At 43.3% G+C, this 27,809-nt stretch overlaps 1 protein-coding gene across 1 annotated transcript in view; it reads left to right on the top strand.

Moving 5' to 3' along the window:
* The first annotated feature begins 9,812 nt into the window (after window positions 1–9,812).
* The window catches only part of GLRA3 (glycine receptor alpha 3), a 116,837-nt gene continuing 98,840 nt past the window's right edge, over window positions 9,813–27,809 (top strand). The window contains exons 1-3 of the mRNA XM_029604309.1: window positions 9,813–9,975; window positions 20,260–20,327; window positions 26,799–27,022. Of these exons, the coding sequence (XP_029460169.1) occupies window positions 9,813–9,975; window positions 20,260–20,327; window positions 26,799–27,022 (455 nt within the window). The remainder of the gene's footprint in view (window positions 9,976–20,259; window positions 20,328–26,798; window positions 27,023–27,809) is intronic.

The raw sequence follows: 27,809 nt of genomic DNA, 5'->3' as shown, positions 1-27,809 counted from the left end.
GCTCACATTGAGAGGTTTATGAATGGATGCAAAGTGCATATCTTATGTCAAACATTACATGTGTACTTCTTAGCTTTTATACTTAAGTCTTCTTCTTTGTTTCCACAGCTCTTGCCCGAGAAACTGCCAGTCCCATTTGTCAAGCCCCCTCGACCAGCAGTGCAGCTCCAGGGACCAGCCATGCAGCTTCAACAGCAGCAGCTCATGAGGCAATCCTCCAATTGGATGCATAGACACAATGGAGTGAGAAAAAGGAGAGGAGCAGCAACCAGAAGTGCACCAGCTTCTTCTACCCTTTAACTCACCCCTGCAATTGGATATGAATCTTACTCTCTCCAGCCTCATGCCATGAAACCAAGCTGGCCAGTCCCTACCTCCAGCATGCCCTTCCCCAGCCAAATCCTACAGACATTCAGCTTGATCAGGTCACCAGCACGGACATGCCTGTGTTTGTTCCTCAGACAGTGCCTCAATCTTCACCAACAGCATCAGCAGCACCTGCAGCACTAGTAGCAGCAGAGGAACAACAAGTCCACAAAAACATTGACCGCATCGAGAGAAGGTCTGACCTCCAACTGCACCATATATGGGCAGAGCTGGTGTGTCTGAAGAGGGATCACATCAGGACCACCTGATGCACAGTCAGGTGCCATAACACCATTGCCACCTCTGTCAACAACCTCATATCTGCAGTCATCCTACTAATTGAAAGATTGCCTGAACCTCCAACAGTGCTATCCCAATAGTTGGTGCCATGCAGCAGTCTTTGGCTATCGGGACAGCCCGGGGGTAGGGCCTCCCAAAGTATGCCACCCCCAACCAGCCCAAAGCTCAGGTGAGAAAAAAGGCCATGAGCCCCCCCCCCCCCCCCCCCCCCCCCCCCAAGTTGTTAACCTTTTAAAGGGTAACAATTTTCACTAAAAGATGACTTGTCTAAACAAGCCAGGCTGGCACTGTACCAGCTAGATGGAAGACTTCTGGCCCATCCTCACTACAGAGTTCCTGTGCCAGCTAGTTGAAAGAAGACTGCTGGGCCCATCCTCATTACAGAGATCCTGTGCTGACTTGCTGATGGGGATGTCTACTGTCATCATGTGTTGTCCTACTGCTTGCTTCTTATGCCATCCTCTAAGCTCTGCTCATCATCCTGCCTCCTTGATTCAGTCTCCAGTCACAGTCCTGCTGCTGTTGTCTCCTCTCATCGTGTCCCATCTCCTGGTCCTGCTGCTGGTTCTCTTCTCATCATGGCTTATTTCCTGGTCCAGTTGTTGGTTCTTCTCTCTTCTTATGCTACTGATGCTGCTGTGTCATCTCATCCTGCCGCTGCCTCCATGCTGCTAGTTCAACCCCTGGTACTCCTGTCTACATTCTGTAAAGTCATCTCATCTTGCTGCTGCCTCCATGCTGCACTCTCCAGTCCAGGGTCTGCTGCCTTTTGCTTTGCTGCCAAGGCTCTTTGGCTGTCTCCCCTTTGAGTGCACTCTTTCAGCATGAACTGTCTTGACCTTCAACTTGAACTTTGCTGTCATGGCCCTTAGGCTGTCCCTGCTTTGAGTGCACTCTTTCAACATGGACTGTCAGGGCCTTCGACTTGCTATCACATAGTTGTGCTGGTATCAGCTCTAACATTAGAGCTGTACTGTAGCAATTGGATTGCCACTTCTACTTTCTATGGTCTTTGCTGTAATCCTGAATTTGCAAAAGGATAAGATGCTACTGTATATGTAATGTTGGCATTTGTAACTATGTATGTCAGTTCTATACTAAATGTGCTGGTCATTTCAGTTACAATGTCATTTGCTATCTGAGCTCTTATCCTTGCAGAATGTGATTACCAAAGACCTTGACTTGCTTTGATTCTGTTGATTACAGTTGGTTAATAAACTTGTCACCAGGACAAACGTTTTGGACCCATATGACCTTGCATGTTAGAGTACCATTGGACATTGCAATTAGGCAAATGCCTTACATGCAAGACCATATGACCTAGCCCTTTAAACAGAAAGCTCATTCAAATGCCATAAGGCATTTAAACTATGTGACATGAGTGGCAGAATGAAATTAGAATGTCACCCCCCCCCCCCAAATACAAATACAAAGGAAATGGGTGAAGGGTATAACAAAAGTCATCTGAATAAGACATAAAACAAGACCAAGAAAAGCAGTAATCTGAACGAGAACATCTGGAAAGGTATAAGCAGAAAAGCTCATAGTCTGGACAATAAAATCCCAGACCTGCAAGCCCTAATAGTGGAGGCAGACTTGGACATTGTTGCTGTCATGGAGACTTGGTTCATGGAATCTCATGATTAGGATATGGACATACCGGGCTATAACTTGTTAAGGAAGGTCAGAGAGGAAAGAAAAGGGGGAGGAGTAGCTCTTTATGTCAAAAACAATATCCAAGCAACTGAGCTGCAAGGAAGATGGAGTAAAAAATAAACATTATGGGCCGTCCTAAAAAAGATCATGGTGAATCCAGTTTTACTGGAGTGGTTTTGTTAGAAAAGTAAAAGCAAGAGAAATAAGAAACATATCTGATTCTCAAAGAAGGTGGCTGATAAAATAAAAGTAAAAAGAACAGCATTCAAGAAATATAAAGGATCCCAAATGGAGGAACACAAGGAAGAATATCTGATTAAACTAAGGGAGATGAAGAAAGTAATCAAGAAAGCAAAAAGTCAAGCAGAAGAAAGGTTTGCCAAAGAGGTACAGTGAGGAAACAAAACATTTTTCAGAGAGATCAGAGAAAGGAGAAAGGTCCAAAGTGGTATAGTGAAATTGAAAAGTCAAAAGATCAATCTGTGGAGAGAGATGAAGAAATGACAGAAATATTAAACAAATACTTCAGTTCATCGCTAGTTAAGAAAATGGAAGGGGGTGGAGTAGATGAAACTCCATTTACAGAAGAGAATGTATGGGAAGAGCTAGAAAACCTGAAAGTGGACAAAGCCAAGGGGCCTGATGAGCTTCATTCCAGGATACTGAGGGAGCTCAGAGATGTGCTGGTGGGTCCGCTGCATGACCTGTTGAATAGATCCCTGGAAATGGGCATGCTGCCGAGTGATTGGAGAAGAGTGGTGGTGGTCCCACTTTACAAGAGTGGGAGCAAAGTGGAGGCTGGAAACTAAAGGCCGGTTAACCTCACCTCAGTGGTGGGAAAAATAATGGAGAAGCTGCTGAAGGAAAGAATAGTTAACTATCTACAGTCAGATGAATTGCTGGACCCGAGGCAGCATGGATTAACTAGGGGAAGGTCCTGTCAGACAAACCTGATTGACTTTTTTGATTGGGTGACTAAGGATTTGGATCGAGGAAGAGCGTTCGATGTGATCTACTTGGGTTTCAGCAAAGCTTTTGATATGGTTCCACATAGGAGGCTTGTGAATAAAATGAGAAGCTTGGGAGTGAGCGCCAAGCTGGTGGCATGGATTACAAACCGGTTTAAGGATAGAAGGCAGTGTGTTATGGTAAATGGAACCTTGACTGAAGAGAGAGCGGTGTTAAGCGGAGTGCCACAAGGATCGGTGTTGGGACTGGTCATGTTCAATATCTTTGTGAACGACATTGTGGAAGGGATAAAAGGTAAAGTTTGTCTTTTTGCAGATGATACTAAGATCTGCAACAGAGTGGACACACTGGAAGGAGTAGAGAAAATAAGATGTGATTTCAGGAAACTTGAACGGTGGTCAAAGATATGGCAGCTGGAATTCAATGCCAAGAAATGCAGAGTCATGCATCTGGGGTGTGGTAATCCAAAAGAGCTGAACGTCTTGAAGGGCTATTGTGCATGGAGCAAGAGAGGGACTTATGAGGAGAGGTTGAAGGACCAAAATATGTATACACTGGAGGAGAGGAGATACAGGGGAGATATGATAAAAGCCTTCAGATACCTGAAATGTTTTAATGATGCACAATTGACAACCCTTTTCTGTTGGAAAGAAATCAGTAGAACTAAGGGTCACATAATGAAACTCCAGAGAGAATGACTCAGAACCAACGTCAGGAAATATTTCTTCACAGAGAGGGTGGTGGATGCCTGGAATGCCCTTCCAGAGGAGGTGGTAAAGACAAAACTGGTGAAATATTTCAAAGGGGCATGGGATAAACACTGTGGATCCCTAAAGGCTAGAGGATGGAAATGAAGAAAAGAGTACATGGGGGTAACTTGCTGGCATGGCAGTTATTACCCTTAACCAATAAGCCTTCATACTGTTGATGCAACTCTATTATTGCTCTCTACTTTTACAGCATGGAGCAAAGAGGAAAAGGAGAATTAGATTCAGACAGAAACCAACAAGGACATTGGATTTTATGGTCTTGGAAAACAAATAAGCATGGCGGAAAACTAATAAGCATGGGGTTACTTGCTGGTGTGGCGGTTACTACCCTTAACCAACATGCTTAATACTTTGGATACAACTCCAACTTTGCCCTCTGCTTCAACAGCAAGAGTTAACAGGTAATTGGACTCAGACAGTACCCAACAAGGGCCCTGACTTTGATAGTTTGGGAAACTAAGCAAGGGGGTGACTTGTATGGCACAGCAGATGCTACTATAAGCTTGCTGGGAAGACTGGATAGACCATTTGGTTCTTTTCTGCTGTCATTTTCTATGTTTCTATGTTATATCTATGCTCTAAAATAAGACAGCAAGAGGAAACCTGGAAACTCCTTAATGTGGAGCTCCACAATTGGTTCCTGTTGCCTTTTCCAGAAAAGATACTCTTGGCTAAGTTTTAGGTATATGGGCATGTATGAGATGGTCATTATCTAGCTAGTGTTCACCTCCATATACTGTCTAGTAGAATATGTGTAGACATGCTTGGCTAGAGGTAGTGTAGGTATGTCTTCACTCTGTTGGTGACCAACAGGTTGAATAGCTATGTGAACATCATATTGCAGCTATTACAAACCATTGACCACTTCCTTGGTAAAGATATATTACCTCTGATAAAGCAATAGGTCTTCTCTCTGGGTCTAGCACTGAATGCTGCCATCACAAAAGTCTTTAGTCAGAAGTCTACTTGAAAAGTAAACAGAACCCTAGTTCTTGTTCATCTGTATGGTGCCAAAATGTGCTGCTGCAGGTTCTAAGCCCAGAGAGTTCAAGGTGTACATTTAAAACTTATGTGGTGTTAGGTGAAATTACATTAATCACCCCACAAAAATTTACTTTGGGCCCCTAACTTGTGTCTGCACCCTACTTAAAATGCACTAAAAAAACTAAGACTTTTCAGGTCAGACACTTCAAAAAATATATCTTCTACCTGCAGCCTTTTCTAACACCTTGTCAGCTGCTGTATGATAACTGAGGAGGAGCTATGGAGTTGTGTAGGATAGAGATTCACCACTGTTCAAGAGCAGACTGCAATGAGCCCTGCTGTTGCCTGGCAATAAGCAACAAACAAAGATTTGGCTAAAGAGAACTCTATATGTGTTATCTAGCAACCATCATACATGGCCACAGTAAGCTGGGTGGCTTATATATGCAAGCTCGGAGTGTTTCGGAGTGTTTCGGAGTGTTAGACTCCTTCCTCAGGGATCCTTCAGGATATGCTTATGGTATGAGCCTTTTGGTTGCAGTCAATACGCACGCTCGTAGAATTTCAAGGCACTTGAAGAAGTGAAACCTCGCAGCGGCTGTGCTGCAGGATGACAGGCAGCACAGCCGCTGCGAGGTTTCACTTCTTCAAGTGCCTTGAAATTCTACGAGCGTGCGTATTGACTGCAACCAAAAGGCTCATACCATAAGCATATCCTGAAGGATCCCTGAGGAAGGAGTCTAACACTCCGAAACACCGCAGTGTTGGAGCAGCCCTTCAGGGTTATATGCATAAATCTTCTACATGTGGAATCAGATAAGTGCTCACACGGTAGTTGTTTGGCACCTAGTGGTAGCACTTTCTAAGATTCTCAGCAACCGATGATTATTCAAGCCCAGTAGCCATACGAGCTTGCATATATAAGCCACCCAGCTTACTGTGGCCATGTATGATGGTTGCTAGAGAACACATATAGAGTTCTCTTTAGCCAAATCTTTGTTTGTTGCTTGTTGTGGACTTTTGGCTTTTATAAGAGTATTCCAATTCTGTTGCCTGGCAATAGGCAGACTAACAGACTAGGCTCCCAGGTACCTGGAAACCTCATCAGAGTTGCACATTCGAGCATCACAGGCCATTTGTACATTGATGGATTGGAAGACCTTTCTGTTACAATAGATCTCTTCCCTATGAAGGGGTGGGATGATGGTTATGAGAGTGTAGTCGATAGCACACTGAACATTTGGAAAGTAGACAATGGCATAAAACCATCTCTTCAATTCCAGCAAGTCCTGCCTTTCACGAGGAAATGCTAAGTACTCTTTAATGTGGGTAAGTACAGCTGTTATGACCTGGCCCAGCAGTAGGAAAATGAGATTTGGGACATTCCCCTAATTGCCCCAAATATTGTTTGGAAGGAGCCAGATGCCATGAAATGGAGGGTGCACAAAAGTTTGGTGAGGCCCAGTATAGCATGAGACCTTTCCATGACTGAATCCAGATCCCCTCTGAATTCTTCATATAATTCCATGATAACCTGAGAGCTGAGGCAATACCTGCTAACCAAATGTCCTTCTGGCATGCACAGCAATCTGGTTCATGGATGAAAGATGCACTGCCTTTATCGCAGCCTTGCCCTCCTGCATGGCCAGTGCTGCCATGGGCCAGGATGCTCAATCTGCTGGCCCAGTGGCTCTGGCTCTGGTGCTGGGACTTCCCTTGGAGGGGTTTGGAGCTTCCTTGCATGTTGTTGTTGTAGTTCTTGCTGTTCTTGTTGCTGTCATCGCTGCCATACTGTTGCTGTCATACTGAACAGTCAGTATCCTGCTACATTTAAACTTTCCCATTTAGCATTAGGAAGACAGATAAGGTAAGAAAAGGTATTTTAATTAGCCCAGGAGTCCTCGGTAGATGTGTCTGACAGAAGGCCTCATTTTATCACACACGATAATAGCTGTGTTCCACAAAATGGCCACTGTCCCATGATAAAAACTTTTTGGACCACTACCACAAAAAAATGGTGTTTTTATTTCTGATATTAAAATTTGTGTTATTGTGCATTATTTCACTGCTTTATTTGTTGGAATCCCTAATTTGCATATTTTTAGCATTTGCATACTCTTTATCTTATTTGCATATTAGCATAAGAACTTAAGAAATGCCATACTGGGACAGACCAAGGGTCCATGAAGCCCAGTATCCTGTTTCCAGCAGTGGCCAATCCAAGTCACATGTACCTGGCAAGTACCCAAATATTAGCTAGATCACAATCTACTATTGCTTATTAATTACCACAATAGCAGTTTATGGATTTAACCTCTAGGAACTTATCCAAACCTTTTTTAAACCCAGTTACACTAACTGCTGAAACCACAACCACTGGCAATGAATTCCAGACTTTAACTATGCTCTGAGTGATAAAGAATTTTCTTTTATTTGTTTTAAATGAGCTACTTGCTAACTTCATGGAGTGCCCCCCTGGTCCCTCTATTATCTGAGAGAGTAAATAACCGATTTACATTAACTTGTTCAAGTCCTTTCATGGTTTTGTAGACTTCTATCATATCCCCCCTCAGTTGTCTCTTCTCCAAACTGAACAGCCTTAACTTCTTTAGTCTTTCCTCATAGGGCATTTGTTCCATGCCTCATATAATTTTGGTTGCCCTTCTCTGCACTTTCTCCAGTGCAGCTATATCCTTTTTTAGAAGTGGTGACCAGAATTGTACACAGTATTCAAGGTGTGGTCTCACCATGGAGTGATACAAAGGCATTATGACATCCTCCGTTTTATTTTCCATTCCCTTCCTAATAATCCCTAACATTCTGTTTGCAACCAGGCACTAAATATTGCATGTTTAACACATGTTCGAACCCTTTTATTGTACCATATGGCCCTAATGCAATTTTATGATTGATCCAGTTAGCCTGTTTAAAATGAAAATTGGCTAAGTTAGTTGGATAATATTACCCCACCCTGGATTGCCCTCCGATATGCCTCCTTTTTTCTTCAACTAGACTTTAGACAAATAATGACTTATCCAGCTAAAATCTAGTCAGTTTAGAACCCCGATATTCAAAAAAATTGCCATTTAGCTAGACATCTTGTGAATTATCCCGCTTAACAGCTTTGAATATGGACCACATAGTAATTGATCCCTTGAAAATAAAGGATTATGTAATATCTATTAAACCATAGAAACATAGTGGTGTATTCCTAAATCACATATGTCAAATACAAGAAAATATAAAGAATATAAAAAAAACAAAAAATTCTCAAAGGGATTTTGTGGGGGAGGAGTTTGGCTTTCCAGGCAGCTGGAAAACCACGTCATGGGAAGAAAAACTCCATTGCCACGTCTGACTGTTTTCTCCTTAGGCCTACGCTTAGTGTAAAGAAAATGTCATACTCTGACCGCAGCATATGAACAGCCTCCAGCTAACAGGAAGTCAGCAGGAAACATATTTAGTGCAAAGCTCTTGCAGCAGCTCATGACCTACTTGCATTTATGTGCCTTTCACACCTAGATAGTTTAGTACAAATGACCAGCTAATGACCTCCCCCCTCCCTGCCTGAAGACTGACCGCTTGCACCTACTGCCCACTTGCACCCACGTAGTAAAAGGTCAGCATAAACATTTATGTGGAAATATTGTAGCAGTAAATATGTGACGTATGTATCATATGAAATGCTATGAGATCATTTACAATAAAAGAGCAGGCTTCCCAAAAGCCTGGGAGAGACGCTTCACCCTGAAGACCGTCTGAGGTGTTTTCATTGCGACAGGATTTCATAAATATTGGGAATGTTAGGCAGTAAACAACCAGTCCCAGCTTATTATCGAGTGGAAGACAATCAGTTCCAGCTTGTATATAATGTTTTAATCCTCAGAGTGCAATTTTTCAGCAATTTTTTAATGTTATTTTGCAAAACATCCAAGTGTAAATTTCAAAATTGTTTCTCAAAATTATTTCATAATGTACAAATATTCAAAAAACAACCTCAAAAAGTACAATCCTAATAAAATGAACAATTCCCTGTAATACAGTTCCATGGTCTGTAGGAGTTCACGAATTCTGGATATTCTGAAATGCTCAACATTGCTTCAGAAACAACATTCAGAATCCCCTGGAACATACTCTATGATACCTCCAATAGTATTAAAGGAAGGGCCAAAATACACCTTACTCAGACCCCAAATTTTGAAATGAATCTGCAAGAACATCTTCAATTAAACAATCTTCCTTATGAAACATAAGCCAGGCTGGTCTATGCAGCAGCTCACCTTAAGACATTGCCCTGGAGTTGTTTCTTAATACATCTTCTGTTAAAACCATGATTTTTTATTTCAGTATAAGGAAAAGGAAATTTTCTATTAAACAGTTCAAGTTGAAATATTATTTTTTTCTAATGGCATTTATCATACTGGATCTCATTAATTTGATAGCAAACCATCTATGAAACCTTCTCATATTTTGAGATTCTACTAATGCAAATGTAAACATAAACATTTATTTGAGCCCATTATTTTCCTCTGCAAATTCACTAGCTGATGTTGAACTTGATTTAGACGTAATGCTATCAAAGAAATTAAGTTAGCAAATATAACACAAGACTGTCATATTTTATTCAAACAAAAACCAAAGAATTAGAGGACATTAAAAAGATAATTTTAAAACATTTAAAGGTAAAGACCAACAATGTATTAAGGTATGGTATTGCCTTCCTGATCAACAGAATGACTGACATATGTGATACAACTATCAGAAATCATGCCTTATGAAATGTGTTGTTTTCTTGTTTCTAGTTTGGTGGCTACAAAAGAAACCAACAGTGCAAGGTCTCGTAGTATGCCAATGTCACCATCTGATTTCCTAGACAAACTGATGGGTAGGACATCGGGTTATGATGCAAGAATTAGACCAAATTTTAAAGGTAATTTCTAAACTTGCTTTTTTAAAATTCAATGCATTTTTTTCATTCCAGAATAATTAGTGATAGAATATTTATCTTTTAAATAATATTGTTATAGTCTATATTAACCAAGTGAACAGTTTTAGATGCTTGTCATTCTTATTTGTTTGACATCTAAAAATCATATCTTGTTTTGTTGCACAACTTATTTCAAATATTTGTAACACATGGAATTTATCTGTATGACATGCATAATGGGGGTTGATTTTGAAAAGTCCGCAGGCATGTCTATGTGCACGCGGTTCCTGGCACCCACATATGGATGTGCCGATTTTATAACATGTGCACACCGGCGCATGAATATTATAAAATCCGATGGCCACACACACATACATGCTGGATTTTAAAATTTGCATGTGCCTGAGCGGGTGGCCCGAGATTTGCGCGCGTAGGGGGAAAGATTTTATAAGCTACGCACAGCGCAACCGGGTCTCCCCCAGTTCCCTCCCAGTCCGCTCTAATTAAGGAGTGGACTGGGAGCAAACTTTCCAATCCCTAACCCTACCCTTCCTCCCCCTTCCCCTTCCCTCCCCTCCCCCAAATCCTAACCTAACTAACCCCAAATTTTTTATTTTACTGCTTACTGCTCCTCTGGAGCAGAAGTAATTTCCACACGCTGGCCGACTGCAAGCATGCACTTCCCAGAGACAGCATCAAATGGCGCAGTCCTGGCCCACCTTCCATCCCACCCCTCCCCATCCAGACCATACCTCCTGGCCTGCCCCTTTCTTTCAGCCCAGCACTTCGGTGCTCTAACAGGAGTTATATGTGTGGCCTTTGTAAAATGTGTGCGGCGCACGCAAGGCCCGGCCATGTTCATAACCCCCGTTTCTTACACACAGTGGGCTTTTAAAATTTACTTTAATATGTGCACACCATACTCTTATATTTTGGGTACATGTCTTCCACCCACTGCTACCTAGTCTTTCCTTACCTTTAAATAATGATGCCAATATGACCACAACTTTATTTGTAATATAATAACTGCATTATCCATACATGGTGATTTTTAAACCTACCACCACCAGAAAGATAAACCTTGTCCTTTTATTAATTAAAATATTAGTGAGGTGGTTGTCCAGCTTCATTCCACCAAAGGCACAGCTACCCCATGCAATTTACTTCTGCAGAACATTACAATAGACTTCTCCAAACCATCTTTTACATGATGTGAGTAAACATATTCCTTTTCTATTGTTCTATCCTCCAGACCCCTCCCTACTGTTAAGAATCTGAGTTAAAATTGATTAATCATAAAAATCTCTTAGGGAAAATAATGCATTGTCTAGCCTAGCCTCAAGCTGCAAGCTTGCTCCAGTTGGAGGCTGGTGTTCTGCCACTGAGCAATAGAGTGGTTCAAAGACATGCAGACTTATATAGACTTGATGCAACATCCAGGTATTTTACCCTGAAGATCATGATTGGTCCTCAGAGATTCAAAAGGGCACTCTGGGAACACTTTAGTGCTTTCAGCAATTAGAATGCTGGAAGAGCCAATCTGAGAGACTGAGTGGCCACATGAGCCTTCATAAATGCCTTGTGCATATCTGAAGTGTTGATTATTTCTAGTTTACCTAGACCTTGACTGAGAAGCCTTGTGTGACAGTTGCCATCTGGAGTTGCTCCAGAAATAAGCAGACAAATGCCAGGGCAGTCAAATTCAGGCTACCACAGAAAGAGAGACTTCTACTTAGGCCAGCCACCTTCCTTTTGGGATGAACCCTCTTGCTGGTGGTCATGAAGGCATGAGAAACAAGGTTAAACCCTGGCATAAACAGGGAGTGAGAGGTCTGTAACCAGAAAACCAGGAGCGCAGGTAAGAGAACAAATAGGAGCACTGAAGGTAGAAGCTGAAGATAATGCAGTCTTCTGGATACAGGAATGGATCCAGAATATGAGGGCAGGAAAGTAGGACCAAGCTCTGGCAACTGACTGCTGAGACTGCCTCATCATAACTCATCATAAATCATCAAATTCAACAAACTATGCCCACTCAACAAACTCACCGAAAACCTACCAATTAAACTAAAAGATCTCGACATGAGCGATGCAAACATCACCATGAACTCTTGGACAGCCATCAACACAGAAGTTGCAAAGATCAAATGCCCAACCATCAAAAAAGTAATCAACACCACTAACAAACACAAAATACCCTGGTACACACCTGACCTAAAAAACATCAAGCACCTTCTAAGACAATCAGAAAAAAAATGGAGAAAAGATCCATCCCCCCAACTAAAAGACAGATACAGAACCATACTACACATCTACAGAACAGACATTGAAAAGGCCAAAAGGGGTTACTACTCCAAAAAGATTCATGACCACCAATTTAACCCCAAAATCTTATTTTCATACGTCTCAGACCTGATACAACCTACCACCGACACACCTCATCAAGAATACTCCACCAGAAATTGTGAAGAACTCGCCAACTACTTCAACAACAAAATTGCTAAAATAATTGCCACCAATCCACACACCAACCAGCCTGCAGCCAACTTAGCACATCTCTCCACAGCATCTTGGACCCAATTTGAAACAGTTGCATCAACCGAAGTAGAATCGATAATTCAAAAACTAAACCCAGCTGCCCACCACATTGACCCCATTCCTATAAAACTCCTAAAACAAATCCCAAACACCATAGCCAGACCCATAGCAGACATAGTTAATATATCACTTGAAAAAGGTACTTTCCCTGACTCTCTCAAGTGTGCCAGCATCAAACCAATCCTTAAAAAAGCACAACTCAACAAAGCCGATCCATCCAATTACCAACCCATCTCCAACCTTCCCTTCCTCGCCAAGATCCTTGAAAAAATCATCAACCGTCAACTCACAGCACACCTGGAAAATGACAACATCCTATCCCCATCCCAACACGGATTCAGAAAACACTTCAACACCAAAATGCTCCTCTTCTCCCTCATAGACCACATCCTCAGAGACCTGGACCGCGGCCAATCATACCTCCTCATCCTACTCGACATCTCTGCTGCCTTCGACACTGTCAACCATGAAACCTTACTAAACAGACTAAGTGACATCGGTCTTTGCAACACCACACTCAAGTGGTTCAAATCATACCTGACAAACCGGTCATACAAAGTCAGACTTAACTCCACCAAATCCAAACAAATCCCCCTTACACATGGTATACCTCAAGGCTCATCCCTCTCCTCCACCCTCTTCAACATTTACATCCTACCTCTCTGTACGCTTCTAACCGGACTAAATCTAACCTACTTCCTATATGCAGATGATGTGCAGATTCTCCTCCCCATAAAAGAAACTATCACAAACACACAAAAAACCTGGGACAACCTCCCCCTGAAGATAACACAACTGCAATCTCAAATGTCCCTCAACCTCAACCACAGCAAAACTGAAATACTTCACATCAACAACAAGACCATCTCAACCCTCAAAGACCACAACCCAGCACCTGCAAAAGACGACAGAATAACCTCCTCAGCCAGAGATCTCGGTGTAATCATCGACAATGAACTCAATATGAAGAATCATATCAAATCAATAATAAAGGATGGATTCTTCAAACTGCAAATACTCAAAAGAATCAAACCACTCCTCTATGCCCAAGACTACAGAACAGTTCTCTAAGCTCTGCTTTTCTCCAAACTCGACTACTGTAATGCCCTACTCCTGGGCCTCCCATCCAACACCCTCAGGCCACTCCAATTGCTCCAAAATGCAGCAGCAAGATCACTCTCTAATACCAAAAAATCTGAACACATCTTACCAATCCTCAAAAGCCTACACTGGCTGCCCATTACACATAGGATTCAATACAAAGTAGGGATGTGAATCATTTTTTGACGATTTAAAATATCGTCCGATATTTTTTAAATCATCAACAATCGTTAAAGAGTGCGATACAATAGAAATTTCCCTGATTTATCGTGAAAAATCATTAATCGGGTTTGTGTCCACTAACGGGAGTTATTTGGGGGGGGGGGCGGGAAAACCGGCACACCAAAACAACCCCTTAACCCACCCGACCCTTTAAAACTAATCCCTTACCTTCCCCCACCCTCCCAACCCCCCCAAAACATTTTAAAATCACCTGGTGGTCCAGTGGATGCCCCGGGACCGATCGCCCACTCTCAGGCCGTCAGCTGCCACTAATAAAAATGGCGCTGATGGCCCGATAAAAAAACAACCCACCCCGACCCTTTAAAACTGAGTCCTTAGCCTCCCCCACCCTCCTGACCCCCTCAAAAATGTTTTAAAATTACCTGGTGCTCCAGTGAGGGTGCCGGGAGCGATCTCCCGCTCTCGGGCCGTTGGCTGCCACTAATAAAAATGGCGCCGATGGCCCTTTGCCCTTACCATGTGACAGGGTATCCGTGCCATTGGCCGGCCCCTGTCACATGGTAGGAGCACTGGATGGCCGGCGCCATCTTTAAAGCCATCTTTAAAGATGGCGTCGGTCATCCAGTGCTCCTACCATGTGACAGGGGCCGGCCAATGGCACGGATACCCTGTCAATGGTAAGGGCAAAGGGCCATCGGTGCCATTTTTATTAGCACAGCCGATGGCCTGAGAGTGGGAGATTGTTCCCCGCGCCCCCACTGGACCACCAGGTAATTTTAAAACATGTTTGGGGGGGTCGTGAGGGTGGGGGAGGCTAAGGGGTCAGTTTTAAAGGGTCGGGTGGGTTTTTTGTTTATTGGATCGGGCGCAGCCGATAAACAAAAAACCAATCGGGCCGGACGATAAAAATTATAAGATTTGAATCGGAACTGAACCGATTCCGCTTCTGATTCACATCTCTAATACAAAGTTCTAACACTCATACACAAAGCGCTATACACTGAAAAATTCGACTGGCAGAGCCCTGCCCTTCACTTTCAATCCACTCATAGTACACTCTGATCCACGAACACTGGTCTCATTCATACACCATCATCAAAAATGGCCCACCTAACCTCAACAAGGGAACAATCCCTAACAGTAGCAGGCCCAATACTCTGGAACAGCCTACCACCTCAACTCAGGCTCAAAACATGGCTCTTCAAAAAAGCATACCCAACTACCACCCACCACCCATCACCCCACACATGAAGACATGCCCCACCGGTGCTTACACATTCTCCCCCTCACCCACAGCACCCACCACAGAACCACATAACCACATAATGTAATCAACCCCACAACCCAAAAACCCAAGATTTCTTACTACACTAGATGCTAATAAAATTTATAACAACTCCTCACAGACCAATCAACATGCATGCTACAAAGTTTCAATGCAAAATGTTATCAATGCAATATTATATGAAATTCAATGCAAGTTTTTATAAAGTCCAATGCAAAATGTTACAAAGTTCAATGTAAAATGTTGCAAAGTTCAATGTAAAATGTTACAAAGTTCAATCTAAAATGTTACAATGTTTCAATGTAAAACAAGAAGTCTACATTAATAGGCTCCTCCGTTAGGCTGTAAACCGGTGTGATATGTCCGATGAACATCGGTATAGAAAAACAAAGAAATTAATTAAATAAGTAAATAAGTAAATAAATAAATATATAAGTACAGGCCTATACAAGAAAGAAGATGGCTGCTTGGAAGGAGCCCAGAACTGGGAAGACTAGACAGACAGTTAAAGTGGCTTGCAGTGAAACATGCAGGCCAGAGGAGCACTCAGTAATGGATCTTTACACCTCATACCTAAATTGTCATTGCCAAAACTACAACCTGTCTAAATTACCTGATATGCTTACAGTTAGTAATCCAGCTTCTGTGTTATGATCCTGTTATGTGTACATAAGGAAATATTGTTATTTGAAACCCTGAATCAAAGTGTGGCGTACCAGCAGGACAATTTCAACCTCACAACAACTAGCGAATGATATCTTAGCATTAACAAGACAGGATAGGTTCCTGTGATAAATAATCCATGTGAAATCCTTTTCTCAGTGATTGTGACATGAATCCAAATATAAGCTGGCAATGAAATGATTTTTTTTTTTTAAAGATGAAGAGACTTCAAAAGTCTCAAATGCAAGAAACTTGCCTTGAGGTTCAAAAACTGTAATCATTAATAGAGATGTGAATCATTTTCCATATCGTCTTAACGATAGAAATCGTGTGGCAGGAGAAGAAAATCGTGTTTGGCATGATTATTTCGTTGAAAAATCGTTAAAAATTGTTTTTTCTGATTAGTGCGCACTAACTCCCCGTTAGTGCGCACTAACTCGATTTAGTGCGCACTAACTCAAAATGATACAAATAGACACTTTCCAGGTCACTGAAGGTCAGTTAGGAATGAATATGGTTTCCTATTGGCTGGCAGCCCTCTTATCTATTGATGTTACCAAGGTTACCACTGAGGTGATGGTTGGGGGGATGGGAAATGGAACTGGAAACTCATGAACACCAACAGAAAATGAAACAAAGTGTTCACATTTCCCAGGTCAGTAAAGGTCACTTAGGAATGAATATGTATTCCTATTGGCTGGCTGTGCTCTTATCTATTGATGTTACCAAGGTTACCACTGAGGTAATGGTTGGGGGGATGTGAAATGGAAACAGTTGGAAGCTTGACATGTGATGATCAGCACTCACGTGACTAGAACTTCTTTGTTTATTATTTTTGTTAGCAGACACGTGCATGTTGAATTTGCCAATCACTGTGCATTTTAGAAAGGTGGTCCTGGCTGGAACTGTACACAGTTCAAATATATGTAATTGATTATTGGTAAGTGTATTTTTTAAGTAGCCACACTGGCACAAGTATGTTTACTTTTCCTCCTACTTAACTCACTAGCTCAGCTTTGTAAGAAGGGCTTCTCTGCTTGAGTGAGGGTCAGGCAGCTCCCCCCTGTCTGTGAAGCCAGCCTCTCACTAGTAATGCAGGGAGGGAGCTGTCTCAGACTTCACCATCCTCCTCTCCCCCCCCCTCACCCACACACCATTCACTAGCTGGGACATGGGGGAAGTCAGGAGTGAGGGTCAGGCAGCTCCCCCCTGTCTGTGAAGCCAGCCTCTCACTAGTAATGCAGGGAGGGAGCTGTCTCAGACTTCACCATCCTCCCCCCCCCTCACCCACACACCATTCACTAGCTGGGACATGGGGGAAGTCAGGAGTGAGGGTCAGGCAGCACCCCCCTGTCTGTGAAGCCAGCCTCTCACTAGTAATGCAGGGAGGGAGCTGTCTCAGACTTCACCATCCTCCCCCCCCCCCCCTCACCCACACACCATTCACTAGCTGGGACATGGGGGAAGTCAGGAGTGAGGGTCAGGCAGCTCCCCCCTGTCTGTGAAGCCAGCCTCTCACTAGTAATGCAGGGAGGGAACTGTCTCAGACTTCACCATCCTCCCCCCCCTCACCCACACACCATTCACTAGCTGGGACATGGGGGAAGTCAGGAGTGAGGGTCAGGCAGCTCCCCCCTGTCTGTGAAGCCAGCCTCTCACTAGTAATGCAGGGAGGGAGCTGTCTCAGACTTCACCATCCTCCTCCCCCCCCCCCCCCCCCGCCCTCACCCACACACCATTCACTAGCTGGGACATGGGGGAAGTCAGGAGTGAGGGTCAGGCAGCTCCCCCCTGTCTGTGAAGCCAGCCTCTCACTAGTAATGCAGGGAGGGAGCTGTCTCAGACTTCACCATCCTCCTCCCCCCCCCCCTCACCCACATACCATTCACTAGCTGGGACATGGGGGAAGTCAGGAGTGAGGGTCAGGCAGTTCCCCCCTGTCTGTGAAGCCAGCCTCTCACTAGTAATGCAGGGAGGGAGCTGTCTCAGACTTCACCATCCTCCCCCCCCCTCACCCACACACCATTCACTAGCTGGGACATGGGGGAAGTCAGGAGTGAGGGTCAGGCAGCTCCCCCCTGTCTGTGAAGCCAGCCTCTCACTAGTAATGCAGGGAGGGAGCTGTCTCAGACTTCACCATCCTCCCCCCCCCCCTCACCCACACACCATTCACTAGCTGGGACATGGGGGAAGTCAGGAGTGAGGGTCAGGCAGCTCCCCCCTGTCTGTGAAGCCAGCCTCTCACTAGTAATGCAGGGAGGGAGCTGTCTCAGACTTCACCATCCTCCCCCCCCCCCCTCACCCACACACCATTCACTAGCTGGGACATGGGGGAAGTCAGGAGTGAGGGTCAGGGTCAGGCAGCTCCCCCCTGTCTGTGAAGCCAGCCTCTCACTAGTAATGCAGGGAGGGAGCTGTCTCAGACTTCACCATCCTCCTCCCCCCCCCCCTCACCCACACACCATTCACTAGCTGGGACATGGGGGAAGTCAGGAGTGAGGGTCAGGCAGCTCCCCCCTGTCTGTGAAGCCAGCCTCTCACTAGTAATGCAGGGAGGGAGCTGTCTCAGACATCACCATCCTCCCCCCCCCGCCTCACCCACACACCATTCACTAGCTGGGACATGGGGGAAGTCAGGAGTGAGGGTCAGGCAGCTCCCCCCTGTCTGTGAAGCCAGCCTCTCACTAGTAATGCAGGGAGGGAGCTGTCTCAGACTTCACCATCCTCCCCCCCCCCCTCACCCACACACCATTCACTAGCTGGGACATGGGGGAAGTCAGGAGTGAGGGTCAGGCAGCTCCCCCCTGTCTGTGAAGCCAGCCTCTCACTAGTAATGCAGGGAGGGAGCTGTCTCAGACTGGTATCAGGGTTAGGGCACTGTGTGCAGGAAGATCACAACACTCCTGGTATTAATAGGGATAGGGCACTGTAAGAGATGACTGTAGTAGATTGAATAAAGATCTGATGTTTCTGCTCTCCTCACACCAAACAAAAACAACACACAAGCAGAGAAGCCCTTCTTACAAAGCTGAGCTAGTGAGTTAAGTAGGAGGAAAAGTAAACATACTTGTGCCAGTGTGGCTACTTAAAAAATACACTTACCAACAATCAATTACATATATTTGAACTGTGTACAGTTCCAGCCAGGACCACCTTTCTAAAATGCACAGTGATTGGCAAATTCAACATGCACTAGCATTTCAGGTGCCTGCTAACAAAAATAATAAACAAACAAGTTCTAGTCACGTGAGTGCTGATCATTACATTACTTTTTTTGTCAAGCTTCCAACTGTTTCCATTTCACATCCCCCCAACCATTACCTCAGTGTTAGCCTTGGTAACATCAATAGATAAGAGCACAGCCAGCCAATAGGAATACATACATACATATTCATTCCTAAGTGACCTTTACTGACCTGGGAAGTGTGAACACTTTGTTTCATTTTCTGTTGGTGTTCGTTAGTTTCCAGTTCCATTTCCCATCCCCCCAACCATCACCTCAGTGGTAACCTTGGTAACATCAATAGATAAGAGGGCAGCCAGCCAATAGGAACACATATTCATTCCTAACTGACCTTCAGTGACCTGGAAAGTGTTTATTTGTATCATTTTCAGTTAGTGCGCACTAACTCGATTTAGTGCGCACTAACACGATTTAACGATTTTTAACGATAAATCGTTAGAATTTCTATTGTATCGTGTTCTATAACGATTTAAGACGATATTAACATTATCGGACGAAAATTTTAATCGTTGAAAAACTATTCACATCCCTAATCATTAATCAGAAAATCCTCCTTCATTTTTCACAGGGCCATTGTTTCACCACAGGGCTGCCTCAGGAATTGATTTTGGTACTTTGAAAAGAAGATACCGCAATAATAATAATAAAAATTAATTTTATGAAATACATTTAACAAATCTTAGCCTTAAAATTAAGATGCAAGTCTCTTGCATTTGAGAGATCTGAAGCCTTTTCCTCCGTTATAAAAATATCAATATTCAAAACTTTTAAAAAGATTTTTAGAAGACATATGAGGATGAAATATAAAGTCACTAGTGGCGATTTTTCAATATATATATAATGATGGTGATATGGCAAAATATTATAGATCTGCATATATGTTTTTTCTTTGATGTTTTTTCTTCTTTTGATGGAAGTTACTAGATCCTTTCATTTAAAAAAGGTTTGAACCCCAGTATTTATTGTATATTAACCTGACAGCAATGGATTAGCGGGTGTCTTGGGCTCCCTATGAGCCCTTGGCCAGGCAGGATCAAACCTGGCTAGTATCTGGCTGAAAGACTACTAGAGAGAGTGAGAGGAAACTGTTGATCCTGCCAAGCAGGATGAATTCCCAAATATGAATTCCAATCATTTCACTAACCAACCATAAATGAATTGCATGTGCTTAAAATATATTAATATGTTTCATAAAAATATTGTTTATCTACAGGCCCACCAGTAAATGTCACATGCAACATATTTGTAAACAGCTTTGGATCCATCGCAGAGACTACAATGGTAATTCATTTTATTTTTTGTACATAGTAAAAGCCTAAGTTCTTTTAACAGGGTTTAAATCTCAGTATTTAAGGCTCCCAAACTGTAAGCTATATTCTGTAATCTAACTTATTATATAAAAATAATTTACTATAAACAAAACTATAATAATAATATTTTATTTGGCTGACAAAAGCAAATATATTAAGAAGACTATTTTAATAACTGCCCAAAGGGCTTTCAGGTCTATCCATGGTGTGACAGCACCTTGATTATTGTCTGCATTTCTGATCACTTTGTCACAAAAAAGGCATAGTGAAACTAGAGAAGGTACAGAGAAGAGCAGCAAAAATGATAAAGGGCATGGAATGGCTCCCTTATGAAGAAAGACTTGGAAAAGGGGAGACTGAGAAGGGAAATACAGAGAGTATTTGGCACCAGGTGCAGATACTTCTTAGGCACCCCCTCCCCCTCACCCCAATACCTAATTTTAAAATTTCCTAAACATCAATACAATATTTCAAAATAGCATACATATCAAACAACACCTAATAATTAAAACTAATAAGGATTTTAAAAATCTCCTGCTCTATTGTTTTTAGGAATAGTGATTTTCTGCTTTTCCTTTGTTGCACTGTATACAGAATCTGGCTTGAGGTTTCCAGTTCAGTTTTTGTCTGCATGTGTGTGTGTGTGTGAGAGAGAGAGAGAGAGAGAGAGAGGAAGTGTGTATGTGTGTGTGTCTGTGTGTGTGTGTGTGTGTTTGTGTTAACATGTAAGAAAGACATAGAGGAAGCATGTCTCTGTGTGAGAGACACACAGAGGAAGTGTATGTGTGAGAGAGGTACAGAGAAATAGTGTGTGTGTGGGTCCCTCACATACACACATATGCTCCCTCTGTCTCTCACCAAGCACATATATGTCTGTGTATGAGAGAGAGGGAGCTTATTGTGCATGTGTGCATGTTCATGCTTACCCCCAATGTACAACAATCTTAGGATTATACCTCTCTCACACACTCATGCTTCCTCTCTCACACAGAAATGCTTCATCCGTCTTTCTCACATACACACAAGCTTCTTCTGTGTCTCTCATACACTAACACCTACACACACACACACACACACACATGCTTCCTCTCTCTTCTCTCTCTCTCTCTCTCTCTCTCACACACACACACACACACACACACACACACACACACACACACACACTCATGCAGACAAAAACTGAACTAGAATCCACAAGCCAGATTCTGTATGCATTACAACAATGGAAAAGCATAAAATCACTATTCCGCAAAACAATACAATCAAGAAATATAAATCAATCAGAAAAGTAAAACCATACTAAAAAATATAAATTTCAAAACAGCTGTTGAATAGAATATTCAATAATTAGAAGCTCTGTACAAATTTTAAAAAAATTCCTATATATTGGAAAAATATTTCAAAACAGCAGACATCAAATAACATCCAGTAATCAAAACTAAGGATTTTAAAAATCCCCCACTCTCCATACCTGTCACCCTGAGATTGTCGTGAACTGGGGTATATACACACACACACAAACAGACACAAACAAAATATGCTCTCTCTGCCTCTCACACACATACATGCTTGGTGAGAGACAGAGGGAGCTTGAGTGTGTGTGTGTGTGTGTGAAAGAGACAGACACACACGTTTCCTTTGTCTCTCTCTCTCACACATACATGCTTCCTCTGTATCACTCATGATTCCTGTCTCACCCACGTGCACACACTCTCACTCCCACCCACATACACGCCTCCTCTGTATCTCTCACACATGATTCCTGTCTCACCCATGTACACACACACATGCTTCCTCTCTCTCTCACCCCACCCCATCCACATACACGATTCCTCTGTATCTCTCACAAATGATTCCTATCTCACCCATGCACACACACACACACATGCTTCCTCTCTCTCATTCCCACCCCCACCTCTGCACACAGGTACCCTCTCATACATATACACACAGGCACACACACACTCACTGACTCATACACACACAGGCATCCTCTCATACACCCCTACACACAAACCCACACACCCTCTCATACACATACACACACACAAACATACCCTCTAATACACCCTCATACACACACACCCACACAAACCCTCTCACACATACACAAATACACACACACACCCTCTCATACACCCTTATACACACAAACCCTCACACACCCTCTCATACATACACACACACACACACCCTCATACACCCCCCACATACACCCACTTTCCTTAATACACACATATACCCACACATCCCCATACACACACGCTCATACACACACACCCACACACACCCTCTCACACATACACTCAAACCCACACACACCCTCTCACACATACACACACACCCTCATATATACATACACACACACACACACACACCCTCATACACACCCCCACATACACCCACTTTCCTTAATACACACATATACGCACACATCCCCACACACACCCTCATACACTCATACACCCACTCACCCCCACACACATCTTCATACACACAACACATACACACACCAGCACTTACTCTCATAGGCAGGGCCAGTGCTAGCATTTTTGCTGCCCTGTGCGAACAATTACTCTGCTGCCCCCTCCTCATTCTTTTTAACACAAAATACCCCACCTCAATTAAACATGCAGAACACAGACTCACTCTCACAAAATTCAGAATAAAGAGACTATAAACTATAAACAGAAACTGAACCAGAAACCACAAATCACAACAAGCCAGACTTTGAATGCAATGCAGAAACAGAAACATCACCAGTCCTCATAAATCATTCATCAAACAATAAAATCAAGGAACGTAAATCAATCATATTAGTAAAACCATACTTGGAAATATTCATTTTATAATGATCTAAGACAGAGCTTTCCAAACTTTTCATGTTGGTGACACACTTTTTAGACAAACATAATTTCGTGACACAGTAATTCAGTCTACCAGCAAACCAGAAGTTAAAGGTTAAACAAACAAAATGTATTTCAACAATTTATGTATGTTTCCTTAAATATATACATAAATAAAATGTTTCACAACACAACCTATCTCATAATAAATATTTGCAGGCTTCCACTTCCTCCATGCTGATCTCGTACATTGTGAGATCGGCATAGAGAAAGTGCTACTCTTGCACATTCCCAAAGATTACATGTGCCAATCACTAAAAAGTAATTTTTTTTTTTACCTTTGCTGTCTGATCTTAGTTTTCTAATCGGTTGGTCACAGGCTTTTTTTTCCACCTTTCCTTTCTTGTTTTTTTGCCAATTCCTTTTACAGGGTCTTTTTTTCTATTTCTTTTCTCTCCATCTGTCTTCCCTCAAACACACAATCAGGTTTCATTCTCACACGCTATCTCACACATTCTCACACACACAGGCTCTCACTCACATGCAATCTCACACATGCCTCTCTCTCATACATACATACATACTGTCTCTCTCGTGCACATGCTGTCTCACTCTCACACACACAGGCTCGCTCACTCCTACATGCTCTCTTGCTCAAGCACAGGCTCTCACTGGCACATGCTGTCCCTCTGCACGGGTTGCCGAAGGATGGGCTCTTCAGAGGCCCTGATCTTCCCTGGCCCTGCTATCGGGTTTCCTCCTCTTCTCGGGCTGCCGCGACGTGGGATCCGCAGCGGCCCTGCTATCGGGTTTCCTCCTCTTCTCGGGCCGTCGCGACGTGGGATCCGCAACGGCCCATTAATGCTGCTCTTCTTCTGTACGCAGCAGATGCTCCTCCTCCTTCCTGCCCACGTGGCTTCGACAACGTTTTTCTTCCAGTGCTGCACAGGCAGGAAGGAGGAGGAGTGAACGTGACCCTTTTCTTCGGGCCGTGGTGATGTAAGCTCCACCACTGCCCGCCGATCTTCCTGCTATAGTTCCCTGCTTCCGCCGGCCCTGTGGACCGGGCGACACACCTCCACACTACAGGCGACACACTAATGTGTCCCGACACACACTTTGGAAAGCTCTGATCTAAGATATAGAATATCATCCAATAATAAAGAGCTCATACAAAATTTAAAAAATTTCCCAAACAACAATAAATTATTTCACAAAGGTAGACACAGACATCCAATAAGCTAAACTTGTAAGGATGGAAAATTTACTGCTTTCCATAGCTGTAAATGTTTTATTTCCAGTCATTCTGAGTAAGACATGGATTAGTGAGACAGCACATATTTTCTTCACACACACACACACACAGACACACACCCAGGCAGGCTCCCATTCACACACACACATACCCCAGATAGATTCTCATACACACACACATATTCTCCCCTGAAAGATTCCCATTCACACATACACACACACACACACACACACATACATACACCCCAGATAGGTTCCCATACACACACACACATCCTTCCCTGAAAGGTTCCCATTCACACATACACATACACACACCAGACAGATTCCCATATACACACACACTCATGCACACCTCTGCAGGTTCCCATGCACATGCCCACACACTAGACACGTTCCCATTCACACACACACACACCCCAGACAGATTCCTATCCCAGTCAGGTTTTCATGCACACAGAAATACACACACACACACACACACACACACACACCAGACAGGTTTCTATTTACATACACAGTCCAGTCAGGCTCCCATTCACATATCCCCCCCACCACCACAGTCAGGCTCTCATTTACATATCCCCTCTCCAGTCAGGTCTCATTCACCCCAGTCAAGCTCTCATTCACACACACCATATCCCCACACCCCAATAAGACTCTCTGTTGCACTTCCCGGCTGCGTCAGCACCGCGGCCGGGCCTGCTCACCTCGCACTTCCTTCAACCAGCTCCGGGCACCCCTCCCTTGTGACCGCAGCCAGTTCATGACGTCCTTGGGCTCCCTGCTCACCATCCTCCTCATAGGCCTCACAGCGGGGCTCCCTTCGGGGCTCCACGTCCTCGGCATCCTCGACCACGCCCCTAGGTGTGCGCGTGGCCGACATGTAGCCCTTTAAAGGGCCCAAGATGGGAAAACCTGTGGGGGCACCTCCCAATGACATTAATTAGGCCTACTACTTAAGGCGAGGCCGTGTCCTCAGGACCTCGCCTTGGCAATCGGGTCGACACGAGATCAGCATAGAAAACATGCTAGCTGCACGTGCTTTGGACAGCGAATGCCAGCTCCGAGAAGGAGTAGGAGAATGGGCTCCTTCTTCTTTCTTCAGCCGCCGGTGAGATGGGGTCCACTGGTGGCCTTATGAGCTTCTCCCTGCTCCCAATGCTGCCCCACTGAGTATGCCGGTCTCTACCAGCTCCTGAAGCCACCCCAGCAGGTGTGCCGCCCTGTGCAATTGCATGGTTTTGCACGCTCATAGGCTGGGCCTGCTCATAGTGCCAATCTCTCCCTTCTTCGACCAGCAGTGGCCGCTGGCTCCAGGAGCACCTGCAGCAATGCTTGGCCTCTTCATCTGCTGGCTCCAGGAGTGCCAGTGGCAACACTTGCCTGTGCCACTGCTGCAGGTCCTTCATTTTGCTGGTGGGATTTCCCCCACTACGTCACTGTCCCGCACCGCTGTAGAATCTTCCTGTCAGTGGCAATGGCACCCCTCCCCTTGTTGCCACCCATGGCAAACCACCCCTTACCCCCCCCCCCTTAGTATGCCTCTGGGGAAATGATAATTTATAAAATCATGAGTAAGTCAGAATGGGTAAATATGGGATGGTTACATACCCTTTCAAATTATTTTCAAACAAAAGGGCACTCCATGAAACTAACAGCCAGAAAATTTAACACAAATTGTTAAAAGTATTTTTTCACCCAATGCAGAATCAATCTGTAGAATCTGTTGCCAGAGGATGTGGTCAAGATGATTAGCATAAGGGGGGGTCAAAGAGGTTTGGTAAAGTTCTTGTAGTAAATGTCTATAAATAATTATTAGCCAGATTCACTTTGAAAGGTTGCTGCTTGTCAATGGGAGTGTGAAACAAAAAACAGATGTACTTTTGGGATATTCCAGATATTTGTGACCATATTGGGCACTATGATAGACAAGATTCTTGGCTCAATTAACCTTGGTCTTATCCAGCATGTCATATCCTATGTTCTCATGTTCTTAAGTATGCAAAAAAAAGTATGCCCAGCACAAGACTATATTTCTGTGGAAGAGTCAAATAGATCCACAACTGCTTTTTTGTAGCATAAGAAAATAATTACATGGTCACATTTTTCCAAGTAACCTCATAACTATTCAATTAATAAATGTATTTGAGTAGTTCCAATTGAAAAAAAATTGCAATGACTTATTGGTATGTATCAAAGAAGGGCTGGCTCAGATTTAGGTTTTGTATTAAGATGGACAAGTGTAGAAAGTGATTTTTCATATTCTGAGCAAAACAATTTTATAACAAAATCCCTTGTTTTCTTTTTCACAATGAAGAATCTTTAATTTTACTTTTTAGGATTACAGAGTAAATATTTTTCTTCGTCAGAAGTGGAATGATCCGCGTCTTGCATATAGTGAATATCCAGATGACTCTTTAGATCTGGACCCATCCATGTTGGATTCTATATGGAAACCTGATTTGTTTTTTGCCAATGAAAAAGGTGCCAACTTTCATGAAGTTACAACAGATAATAAACTATTAAGAATCTCCAAGGATGGAAATGTTCTTTATTCAATCAGGTAAGTCACACCAATATATTTCTATTTAATGGCAAACATGAAGATATAAATGTAAGGACAAATATGAATCATGAAATTTTTGAAGAATTTATTTTGGTGGTGGCAGTATTCAAAAGCTGTAGGCACCTAACTTAGGAAAATCTAGGTGTTTAACTCTAAGAATGAAAATGCTTCCCTGCTGAGTCTCTAAATTTAAGTCCCAACATTTACAAGGCACCTAAATTTAGGTCCCTAAAAATGAGTGGGCAGGTAGGCGGAATTAAGTCAAGAGAGATAACTTATGAGCTTAATGGTGATTTTTAGCACTAGACACCTAATTTAACTAGGATCATTCAATACATGTCATAGGCGCTTCCCCTGCCAGCAAAGATGGAAAACCTCAGAACCACCCTGGAGGGGTGGTGGGTAGTGACTTTGGTATTTGTTTGGTATGGGGAGAGGCCATATGACTATCTTCATTATTTCAGGTGGTGGGAAGGAGGGAATCATGGTTTGGGATCATGGCTTAGGGAAAGTTTGGGGTCCTGGTGGGAAAGAGGAGAGCTTTGCAGTTTTGGTGGTGGTGGTGGCAGTGGTGGGAGTGTGTGATAAGATTTTAGGCATCAATTTGCATCCAAGGCTGTGCAGTTTAAATCTAAATCAGTGATTAATGGTAATACCTGCATTTTTTTGCTTAGAAATTTCATCCTGTTATTTAGGCTTATAGCTCAGGAGGAACTGAGCTGGTTTTGGTGTCACTACCCTTCACTCACAAGTACTTCAGGAATGTATCCTTATTTTATCTCAC

This window comes from Rhinatrema bivittatum, chromosome 1 (genome assembly GCF_901001135.1).
Source record: "Rhinatrema bivittatum chromosome 1, aRhiBiv1.1, whole genome shotgun sequence".
NCBI classification, from domain to species: Eukaryota; Metazoa; Chordata; class Amphibia; order Gymnophiona; family Rhinatrematidae; genus Rhinatrema; species Rhinatrema bivittatum.
Note: the sequence above shows the minus strand (reverse complement) of the source record. Positions and strands in the feature narration are given on the sequence as shown.